Source organism: Malaclemys terrapin, chromosome 3 (genome assembly GCF_027887155.1).
Source record: "Malaclemys terrapin pileata isolate rMalTer1 chromosome 3, rMalTer1.hap1, whole genome shotgun sequence".
In the NCBI taxonomy this organism is placed as follows: domain Eukaryota; kingdom Metazoa; phylum Chordata; order Testudines; family Emydidae; genus Malaclemys; species Malaclemys terrapin.
The window spans coordinates 33,623,605-33,635,979 of NC_071507.1; the positions used below are offsets into that span (position 1 = coordinate 33,623,605).

At 43.5% G+C, this 12,375-nt stretch overlaps 1 protein-coding gene across 1 annotated transcript in view; it reads right to left on the reverse strand.

Moving 5' to 3' along the window:
* The window catches only part of TTC7A (tetratricopeptide repeat domain 7A), a 304,003-nt gene that overhangs the window by 104,005 nt on the left and 187,623 nt on the right, over positions 1 to 12,375 (reverse strand). Inside the window, exons 16-17 of the mRNA XM_054022426.1 lie at positions 10,118 to 10,234; positions 4,810 to 4,907 (exon numbers count right to left, since the gene is read on the reverse strand). Of these exons, the coding sequence (XP_053878401.1) occupies positions 4,810 to 4,907; positions 10,118 to 10,234 (215 nt within the window). The remainder of the gene's footprint in view (positions 1 to 4,809; positions 4,908 to 10,117; positions 10,235 to 12,375) is intronic.

Here is a 12,375-nt window from a genome sequence, read left to right on the forward strand (position 1 = left end):
GCATCTCTGGAGATTGGCATGGCTCAAGGGTGTGTCAGTGGGGGGGAGGGATAGCTCAGTGGTTTGAGCGTTGGCCTGCTAAACCCAGGGTTGAGAGTTCAATCCTTGAGGGGGCCACTTGGGGATCTGGGGCAAAATCAGTACTTGGTCCTGCTAGTGCAGACAGGGGGCTGGACTCAATGACCTTTCAAGGTCTCCTCCAGTTCTAGGAGATGGGATATCTCCATTAAAGAAAAAAGTAAAGTAATGCCCCCTTTCCCCTGATAATGTGGCAGCCACAAAAGTGATTTCTGGAAGGAAAAAAGAGCATGATTTAGAAAGATCCCAAATCAGAGCTCCTTCCACAAGGCAGTCAGCATCAGTTACAGTGGAGGGTGCAGGGGTTAAATCGATCTAGTTTTCTCAGGTTAGACACCAAAAATTGAGGCACACAAAATTTAAAAGATTCAGTTTAAGTGACTTGCCCAAAGTCATGTACTGAGGCAATAGCTGAGATGGGAATAGAACTCAAGTCTCACGAGTCCCTGCCCCATCCATTGGGCTACAATGCCTCATTGCAAAAGGCCTGTTCTTGAAAACACAGCCGCAGAGACTGCGTCCTTAACTCCCTTGTAAGTCAATTGAAGTAGCACACTCTTACATTAGTGCCGAATTTGACTTGTTATCTTCAATAAGTCAAATTCATACTGCATGACCCTGCCTCATGCAGACAACGGAAAAGGGGATTTAAACAAAGTATGGAGACTCATCATAGCAGAAGGTAATACAAGGAAATGGAATAAACAGATTAAAAATTACATGAATAGATGCGCACAGAATTGATAAGATTACAGTGTTATAAATATATACACTAAGGGCTCAATGCTGCAAACGCACATGGGAGCAGCCCCAATGAATTCCATGAGTAAAGTTCACATGCACAAATGCTTGTAAGGTCAGATCCTAAGCTCGTCATGCATTTTATCCATCTGAAGAGGATATATCTTAATCCTACACAATTTACTAAGAGGTGTGTATTTAACACTGAAAGACATGGCACAAAATAATTGGCCGTTTTCTGCATGTGATATCCTTCTCTCCAAGGGTAAGTCTACACTGCAGCTGAGAGTATAATTTCCATTACAGGTAGACATACCCACGCTAGTTCAATTAGAACTACTGCACTAAAAATAGCAGCACAGCCATGGCTATCCAGACGGCATCACAAATTAGCCACCCTGAATACCATCTGCTGGGCCCCCCTACCCCACTTAAGTGAATCGGAGTTGGGACCACTGAGCATGCACCAGAATCAGGCCTTATAGTGAACACAAATTAACTGTTTCCTGGCCACTGTTTTTCTTTTTTTGTAATCAAGTGAGTGCTGTTGAGATAAACCCAATGATTTACTTATAAGGGCAAGGATGAGAGAAGCCAGGAAAGTTCTTGCCTTTAAACTATCTGTTCTAAATGTTAACGACTTCCTCAGCCCCAGGGAATACAGTCATTCCTCCTCCTCTATAAATTTTCCAAAAGTTTGCATCAAGTCAATGGCATTGTCGCTCTTTACAGAGCACGGTGTATGTGCCAATGAATTCTTTGATGGCTGCTGAGTTTGATGCGCGAGTGACAGTCCATCCACAGGTAGGGCACATGCAGGCACTAGCAATGCTCTGAATCCAAGCAGCAGATTCTTTCCTCCTCTGATGCCGGTCACCACAAAGCTTGATCCAGTCTGACTTGCAACACCTCGCTCCATCTACAAGCTGGCTCCACCAACCAAAGCAGCATTCTGCACTCCTTTCCCAATCATCCATAGAGATGCCAAAGGATACGAAGTCATCTTTGCAAGCATCCTGAAATCTGCGCAGTCGTCTGCCTCTCTTTCTAGACCCTTTGCGAGCTTCAGAGTACAGCACACTCTTAGGGATCCCGGCATTTGCTTGACATGTCCGAGCCACCTGAGTCTTTTCTTACTAATCAACATTTCCATGAATGACATATGAGCATGATTTTAACACTTCCACATTTGTCACCTTGTCTTGCCATCTTATTCAAAGAATTTTACGCAAGCATCTGATACGAAAGCTGTTTAGACTTTTGGTATGTTTGGTATAAGTCATCCATTTTCTGAGCCATACAGAAGAGTGGATAAAATACATCTCATAAACAGAGATTTTCCTTTTAGTTGACAATTTGTTATTATTCCAGGCTCTGTCTTGCAAAAGACCAAAGTTCCTGTCTGCTTTGCTGATTCTACTAGTGAGCTAAGCATCAAGATCTACATTGCCAGTAACAGCAGAGCCAAGGTAGCAAAACTGGTCAACAACATCTAGACGAATACCATCTAAGGTGATATCCGGAACTGGTTCTGAAGAGCCTTGCTTCATGAGTCTTCTTCAAGCTTATTGCTAGACAATTTTTTTTCATGAATCAGAGAACTTGGTAACAAGACGTTGTAGGGCATCAACACTGTGAGCCACAGCGGCTGCATCATCTGTAAACAACAGGTCCCTTATGGTGATCTCCTTCACCATCGTCTTAGCTCTGATCCTTGACATGTTAAACAAACCTATGTCATCTCTGGTGCTAAGACAGACACCTCTCAAACATCACAGAACCCATACCAAAGCAGGAATGAGAAGTAAATATTAAATAATGTAGGAGCCAGTATCCAACCCTGCTTCACTCCATTGTTGATGTTAAATGAGTCAGATTCCTGGTTTTCATACATTACGGTTGCCTTCATGCCATTGTGTAAGGATTTCACAAGGTTTAGCAATATAGGTGTACAACCAACCTTCTTCAGAACTATGTAAAGCCCTGACTGACTAACCATGTCAAAGGCTTTTGTTAAATCTGTAAAAGCCATGTACAGTGGAATATGCTTCTCTCTGCATAAGTTTGCATAATCATGTGCTAAAAACATTACAACATGCTGTTTGCATTGGGTAGTGGATTCAAGACCTTCACATAACTTCCCCCTCAGTGGGCTCAATGTCTCGTGTCTGAGGGAGTAGTTGTAAAGTTTGTTAGAACCACCAGTTCTCATATGGCCACCCACACAAACTGACACAACTCTCCCAGCACAATCCTCCTAGACACAAATTAACACAACCACCCACACAACACCACAACCAGCGTTCACAATAACTCCAAATATACATAGCCCCTCATGGCAGCACATGCCCATCATTTGCCAATAAATCTCCCAGTACAGCCCCCACTACAGACAATAACCCCAAACATAACTCTAGAGCAGGCCTGCACAACACGTGGCCCGCGTGGGCCCACTGTGCAGCCCGCGGGCAAGCGGTGGGGGGCGGTTTCCGGGTTCACCCCCTGCCTGGGGGGCCTGACCTCACAGCCCCGCGCACTGCGCTCTGACTGCCCTGACAGTCAGAAGCACGGCTGCCGGGTTCGCCCCCTGCCGGGGGGGGGAAGGCAACCTCAGCCCCGCACGCCGCGCTCTGACCGCCCTGAGAGTCAGAAGCGCGGCTGCCAGGTTTGCCCCCTGCCGGGGCAGGGGGGCCCAACCTCCCCCACCCCTGGGCAGGGGGCGAACCCAGCAGCCGCGCTTCTGACTGTTGGGGCGGTCAGAGCGCGGCGCTGATGTCGCCGCCCCGCACTCGCGTCTCCGTCTCCCGCTCCTCCTGCCTGGCGTCCAGCGTCACTTCCAGGGCTGCTGAGGCGGGAAGCGCTGGGCACGAGGCAGAACCGGTAAGTCCGAGCGAGGGGAGAGGCACCCGGCCTGGGCTCGAGCCGCAGCTCATGGGGGCTGGGGTCAGGGGGATGTCCAGCTCAGAGGGGCTGGGCTCGGAGCTGAGGTCAGGGCTGGGGGGGGGGGGGGGGGAATGGGGTCAGGGGGGTGTCTGGCTCAGAGGGGCTGGGATTGGAGCTGGGGGTCAGGGCTGCTGGGGGATGGGGTTGGGGGGTGCTTAGCTCAGAGGGGCTGGGCTCGGAGCTAGGGGTCAGGGGGTGTCAGGCTCAGAGGAGCTGGCGGTCAGGGGGGTGTCTGGCTCAGAGGGGCTGGGATTGGAGCTGGGGGTCAGGGCTGCGGGGGGATGGGGTCGGGGGGGTGTCTGGCTCAGAGGGGCTGTGCTCGGAGCTGGGGGTCAGGGCTGCTGGGGGATGGGGTCGAGGGGTGCTTAGCTCAGGGGGGATGGGCTCGGAGCTAGGGGTCAGGGCTGGGGGGGGGACGGGGTTCGGCGGGGCTGGGTGGCGCTGGGGAGGGATGGGGGCCTGTTTCAGCACGGCCCGGGGGTTTTGGCCCTCAGCTATTTTCTTTGGAGTAATATGGCCCTCGCTGCTTTACGAGTTGTGCAGGCCTGTTCTAGAGCCTAGATTGTCTGTTAAGATTGTGATGGAAACAACTACACGCATGGCTGAGAGCTCTTTTTGTCCAGAATATCACCAGGTTGAATCATCAATGGGATATGTTGCCTGTTACCATCCAGTTTTTAAGTTCTCAGCCATTTTTTTAAACACACATCTTTATAAATTATACCCATACGACAGCATGGACTTTCACCTACTAGTACGAACAAGAAGCTCATATCTAGCACTTTTCATTTATAGATATCAGTGTACTTTACCAAAAGAGGTAAGTATCATTATGTCCCTTTTATGGATGGGGAAACTGAAGCAGAGATAAGTGAAGTGACTTGCCCTGGTCACACACCAGGGCAGTTACAGAATCAAGAATAGAATTCAAAATGCCTGACTCCCAGACCAGTGCCCAGAACACTAGAAAACACCACTTTCTCTCCTTTAGGAAAATGTGCATTTGGTTTTGGAAAGGAGAAAGTTTTTTTAAATTATTTTCCTCACCAGAGTCATTATCGTGAGCATCAGGGAGAGAAAGATGCATCCCATTGTGCTTTTTGATCATCGGCACTTCAGTCACACTGCTTTCTTTCTCAGAGCCACTGTAAGGAAACAAGATGGTGTTAGGTGGCCACTGACAGAATTAGGTCTTCAAAACATGCAGTAATCCAATCGAATGGCCATTAGATTTGATAGCTGTACCATTCAGTACAGGGAAGTGGCTGTTGAAATGTACTGGGGAAAGAGTTTTGCTGATTTTTCTCAAAAAGATCTGAAAATTGTTCATGCTGAAACATCATTTTAGTCTAAAGAAAGTGGAGTGGAAAATAACACTCGATACTTACAGTAGGAAGCAGTCTTGCTCAGGCAGGGGATGGACAAGATGCTCTAACAGGGCTTTGTCATCTCTAATTTATTTGATTAGCTTTGGGTTCTGTGCAGAAAGCCCCAGCATCCTTGGTCTGTGAGTGTCTCTGCAGATTAGTTCACGGGAACATTGTTACTGGCTAGAATCAGGGCCAGAGGATTCTCTGCTGCATAGACCCTTCAGCACACCACAAGGCAGCACAAGGGGCCTGGACCACTGCTTCTCTGCATCAATTCAGAGTTGGTGCTAGCATGAGGATTTGATTCATAGTGAAGGCAGTTCCACTCCCCTTGCACCAATGGTCTCCTACCACATACCTGCTAACCGATCATTTCAAGAGGATTAGCACCTTTCTCTCTCCCTCTGTTCTGCCTGAACAGAGGAGGAGGAGAAAGACTACTACTTAAAAAATTACATTACGAGGAGTTCTTATTCCCCAATTTATGATACATACACTTGCTCCCAGCTATGGTCTTATCCAGAAGCATCTGCAACAGCAGCAGTGAAGGGTGGGTCTTATCCCAGAGGAAAAAAGATGGAATATTTTGCCAGGCAGATCCTCTCCTATATTATGTCACAGCAGAACTCCATTTATAGTTATTTTTTGTGGGTGTTTTTTTTGGGGTGAAGGTGGGTAAGAACCAAAACACATCTCATGATTAGAGTACTTCTAACACTATACTAAAACTATACTACTATAAACTGATCTCAAAACTATTTACAATACAAATGTTCAAGATACTAGGGAAGTTGCGCTTGCAAAGCAAGAGCTATGAGTTTTCCAGCTAACTGTCATAGTCAGTAAGAAGGAACTGAAGTGGTGGTGGGTTGGCAGGGCCCTATATTCAGTGCCATGAAGGCGCGACCCCAGGGGGTGCCCAATCCAACCTGATGGGTACTGCTAGGGGAAAAACCTTCCGGCCACCGTGCATGTAGCACGCACACACCTAATTGGAATTGACATGAGCAATCACTCAAAGAAGAACAGAGGGATCATGATGTCTGCTCTCACAACTCACCAAAGTATTAAAAGGAAAGGTGACTGCTTCCTGCCACTCTTTTCAGACACACATCAGAGTACACTGCTCACTATCTAGGTAATACTTATCTCAGGAACATTAATAAAGTTACCATGGAAGCATAATTGATCTGGAGGCCTTATCTTTGAGTTTAATCAATCCTCGCGCATGGACTGCATTCTGAGATTTTGGTTCATCTGATATTTCATGTCTGTGTTCTGGGTTTATTTTTGACCACAGATCAGCTTTATAATAGAGAAATATAACTAAAGACTGTCTTTGCCTGCTATATATTTGTGGCCTGAAGGCCTTTTATTATTAATATTATTATTATTAGTGGTGCTCACAGTAGAAGTACTAAGTAGTTTTTTCTGAGTCTTTGAAATCCTACTTGAGATTCCTTACATGGGCTCTGAACTCCCAAGGGACTCCATGCTATCATTTGGACCTTCTCTCACAGAGCTCATTTCAGAACTGGGCCATGGTATCCCACAGGCTGAATTTTACTTGGAAATATCATCTGAAATTGCTGTTATTAACTTTAAATGTTAAAACAACTGAAAGAAAGACCTACTTCTTCTTGCATCTTTGTCTTATCTATATAGGTATCTACAGAGCATCTGCAGTGATCTTCTTTTCTTGTGCTACTGACTGACGCCTAAAAGCAATGTCATGCTTATGGCGCAGTACACGTGGAGGAGTACTACATTAAAAACATTACTGACGTGAGGTAGAATATTGTACGTAGGTAGAAGTCAGCATTAAGAAGTCAATGTTTGACAGCAGTTACCATGCAGCGATACCTGAGATACTAAATTATATCCCTATACATAGAAGAGATGATAAAATGTGCAGATGACAAAGATCAGCAGGGTGATAAATAATGACGAGCACAGGGCAGTCATGCAGAGTGATCAGGATTGCTTGGTATACTTGGCCCATTAAAACAGAATGCATTTTAATACAGCCAAATGCAAGATCCTAAATCTAGGAACAAAGAAAATAGTCCATCCTTACAGAATGGGGGGGCTGTATCCTGGAAAGCAGTGACTCTGAAAAGGGCCATAGCGGACAACCTACTCAGCATGAACGTCCAGTGTGATACTCTCACAAAAAGGGCTAATACGACCCTTACATGTATTAAGCAGGGTAATAGTGAGGAGTAGAAGAGAGGCGATTTTACTTCTCTATAAGGCATTAGTGAAACTGACACTGGAATACTGTGTACAGTTCTGGTGTCCACATTTCCAAAAGGATGTTGAAAAATTGGTGAGTTTGCAGAGATAAACCACAAAAATATGTGAGAACTAGAAAAAATGCCTTATAATGAGAAACAAAGAGAATACCTTAGAGTGAGAAATTTAAAAAGTTCAATCTGTTTAGTTTATCAAAAAGAAGATCAAGATGTGATTTGATCATGGTATATAGGTACCTTCATGGGGAGACAATACAAGATACTAAAGGGCTCTTTCATTTAGCAGAGAAAGGCATACCCAAGAACCCATGGCTGGATGTTAAAGCCAGACAAATCCAAATTAGAAATAAGGCACATTTTATTTTTAAACAGTGAGTGTAGTTAACATTGGAGCAAACTACCAATGGAAGCTGTGGATTCTTGATCTCTTGATGTCTTCAAATCAAGACTGGATGCCTAGTAACATGGGAAGGCATTTTCAAAGGATTTGTGCCCAAATTCCTTAGACACCTTTGAAAATCCTACCCGTAATATTTTTAAAGCTCTCAGTCAGCCCTGTTGCAGTTGGCCTAACACAAGGGCATACTGGAAACTGTGTGAAATATTTGAGAAAAAAAAACACCAAGTCCCACATCAGTGGGACTATTTGTGTGAGTAAAGATTATTTACTGAGGATCAGACCCATATAGGCTGAAGCCTGTGGAGAATAATGATCCCAACAGGTCAGAGCTCATTCTTCTACTCACTTTCTAATGACCGCTTTTTTTGGTCTATTTTAATTGCTGGTGAGTTAACTCTGTAGGCAGTTTCTAATAATCCCTCAAGGAAGATACAAGTTTAAGCAGATACGTTTATGTATGTATAGTTAATCATAGAATCATAGAATATCAGAGTTGGAAGGGACCTCAAGAGGTCATCTAGTCCAACCCCCTGCTCAAAGCAGGACCAATTCCCAGCTAAATCATCCCAGCCAGGGCTTTGTCAAGCCGGGCCTTAAAAACCTCCAAGGAAGGAGACTCCACCACCTCCCTAGGTAACGCATTCCAGTGTTTCACCACCCTCCTAGTGAAATAGTTTTTCCTGATATCCAACCTGGACCTCCCCCACTGCAACTTTAGGTTGACGCAGTGTCAGCGTAGACACTGTGTTGCTGACATCCACGGTTGCTGCCTTTCAGAAGACGTCCAACAATGCCCCACACTAACAGTTAAATCGGTGCAAGCGCTCCTGGTGAGGACGCGCACTACTGACACAAGGAGCGTAGTGTGGACATGCAAAAGCAATTTAATTACTGTGGGGCTGTAAGTCAACATAACTTAGGTCGACTTAATTTTATAGTGCAGACTTGCCCTAAGTGTCATTGCTGAAATGTGAGGTTTGAATGAGTAAGGGGCACTGACAATTGTGTAGGTCAAAAGGCAACGGGCTATAAGTCAGGTCCAAGGAAGTGGCTAGGCCTTAAGGTCCAGAGACCCATTTGTCAGTCCCTAACTATTAATCCAGATAAGGAATTGTAACAGTTTTGATGGAGTCATCTCCTGTTGTTTCCCTGCTCTCACCTGCTCAGAGGAGGAAAAAAAGCACTGTGGCCTCAGACACATGTAGTGGAGAAACGTCCCTTGGAGGGAAGGCCCCAAAAGTGAACCAAAGGTTAAGCTTGATCACACTCTACCAGGATTGCGCAATGCAGTTGCAGTGCGAAGCTGCAATACCCTGATTCACTTGCAAGATCTCAGGCAAGAGACTGAGGGGTATTAGCAGATCAAATTGCAACCTCAAAAAGTCCAGGTAAATGAGCAAGCACCGGTCTCAATCTAATTTCTTATTGAATTATTGATTTTAATTTATGCTAATTCCTTGATTAATTCATCTGATCTCCACTGTAACTTCAGTTTAATTATTGCATTGTTTAGTGTTGTAGGGAAGTTCGCTTTACATTTCCCTGTTTGTCTTCTCAGTACAATTCCTAAAACATACACTGAATTGGTTTTGTCTCCTCAAATTGCCATGACATCTAAACAACCTTAAAGCAGAAAGATTTGAATGAAAACATTGATAAGCCATTTGGCTCAGGCCTGAATTAAACCCCATTACTATTTTACACTATGATGATAGTGCAGAAGTGAGATACATTTGTTCTTTTATAAAGTGTACGTAAATACATACACAAACTGCTGAGGCTTGCAGATTCTTAGCAATGTACCCCTCTCCCCTCGCAACATTTCTGACGGTTACAGTCTTATCCAGTGGTGGGATAATATGTGCTAAGTACCACCAATGACACTGAAAGTGATACAGTGTGCAAGGCTTTTGTGATGAGAGAAAATCAACTTAGTAACTTGCACGCTCAAGATTTTTCCTTTTTCTTGGGGAAAAAATGTGGGACCATGTCCTCTGCTGATATCAAACAACATAGCTCCATTGACTTGAATGGGAGCTGATGGGTGGTCCGCATTTTAGAAACAGTCAGGCCATGTAAGTGTGGATTTAGATGCCTAATTTTGAAAATCTTGGCCAAAAAGTGATTCTTTAACCTCAAATCCTTATTTTTATGAAGGTTGTAATTATATATAAAAATAACTCTAAGGTCTTGGCTTTACTATGTATTTTTAAAAATTTGTATTATTTGTTGCCTTTCTGCAGAGCAGAATATCTTGAAAATTAAATCATAAGTTAATAATATCTCCATTTCAAAGCTCAAATTTGTCAGACTGCACATAAAAAACTTACCTGTGCTGTGAAAAGTTATATACCATCTGCCACATATGCAACATGTGTCTACAGGTCACCAGAGCTTCTTCAGGTCCTTTATGCACCCGTTCTAGCTTTACTTTGGTGAAGAGTAAGCTACAAGACAAAAAAAAAAAAAAAAAAAAGAAATCACTAGACTTTGCCAGCGTCTCATGCACAGAGTACACAGATCCATCAACACTCTGCTGGCTCCCAACAGATAGCATTATCACTTGCTCTGTGCATCTGGCTCAGGGGTGGAGTGGGGGAAATAGCCTCACTAGAATATGAGACATTTCTCTTTAGTTCAAGTTTGATATCCCACAGGAAATCAGAGCATTGACAATACTCCCTGACCACAGTCACATTGGTGGGATAGATCTAGCAAGGCAGTATTAGAAACAATGCATTTCAAAGCTAACCAGTATTTAAAAACACCATGAATCTTTTATTTTAGACAGCATAAAAAACCTCATAAGAATTGCCATAATGCACAGGTTGCCAAGACCAATGATCCTTCTAGTCTGGGATCCTTCCTATGGCATTGGCTTATAACACACATTGCAGAGAAAGGTGAGTAATAAACAAAACCATCCCCTGTTTACACCTGACCAATTATGTAATCCTATCTGCAGCAGGGAAACATTTCTTCCTGATCCTAGCTGGTGATCATCTTATGCCCTGAGGCAAGAAGGTTGATAGCCCTTGTAAATTTTTGTCCTAGCTAATATAACTGCACATTCTAGTCTTATTCCTAGAGAAACTGTATTTTCATCGAGTGCTGACATGCAGCAGAATTAGGGCATGGAGAGGTTATAAGGAGGAATCATTATTGACACAATCTATCAGTTGCTGATAAGAATGCCACTTAACTTGCTTTGTTTTTTTAATTGGTGAGATACTAAGTTTCTTATTTACTAATTTAAATTTAGCCCTTTCCTTTATATGTTACTGTAAAATCAAGGCAAAATACTGAATTTCTAATTAATTCAGTACGATAGCAGATTCATCTAAAATAAATATACATTAAAATACAGCAGTAATAAAATAGGTCCCTGGTCCTCCAGTCAGAACTGTGAGAATAGACCCTATGCCCATGTGGAACTTCACTGACTTTACCCAGACAAGTTGTCTCAAAAGCAGACAAAACCCAAACCATGGTAGTTTTATAGATCAAAACCAACACTTTCAACTGCACTTGGAAATTAACCAACATAGACTATGGAGCACAGATCTACAGTAATATGCAGAGTGGGCAGTCACATTGTGCACTAATCAAAGTTTCCATGTGGCCTTCAGATGTAATCCCAAAAAGAGCACATTTCAGTCTGGAGGTGACATGGATCACCATGGAGAAGTCCACAACTAAAAGAAACTGTAGCAATTTTATACCCAAACCTGGAAGAATAATGCACTCCTCTGAACATACCGAAGCAGTCAGGATCCAACAAGACTCCCATGCTACAAATTTAAGTGAGAAAAGGCAGCCAGGAACAAATATTCCTGGACATTTCTTCTGGTTGCTTCACTCACCCACCATTATTTCTGTCTGATCTGAGCTTGAAAAATGCTAGTAACAACATATCAAGTGCTGAGACATGCTGAGCCTCCCATTAAAATCAGGTGCTCCCACTAAAACATGGATGCTTATCAACTTTTAGGATTTGGTCCATGGATAATAAGAACACCACAAATGCTACAAGGTGTGCACTTAAAAATTAAATTTGGAGATGGCACAAAAAATGGGAGTGATAAATAATAATGGGAACAGGCTGATGCCTTGGTAAGATGGGTTCATTTGAACAACATGTTTTAATACAGCCAAATACGAGGTCATACATCTAGGAGCAAAGAACGTAGGTTATACTTATAGAATGAAGGACTGTATTCTGGAACACACTGACAATGAAAAGAACTTAGAGGGTCATGACAGATAACTAAATGAATCTGAGCTTCCAGTGCAAAGCTGTTGCAATGAGAGCAAAGACAATCCTCAGATATAAAAGTAGGGGAATATCGAATAGGAGTAGGGAGGTAGTATTATCTCGGTCTACGACCTCAGTGAGACCATACTGGAACAAACTTAAAAAAATACTGAAAAATTAAAAAGAGTTCAGAAAAGAGCTAGGAAAATTATCTGAGGTCTGGAAAATATTCCTTTTAGTGAGAGACTAAAGAACCTCAATCTATTTAGTTTATCCAAGAGAAGGTTAAGTAGTAACTTGATCACACCCTACAAGAACCTACATGGGAAAGAG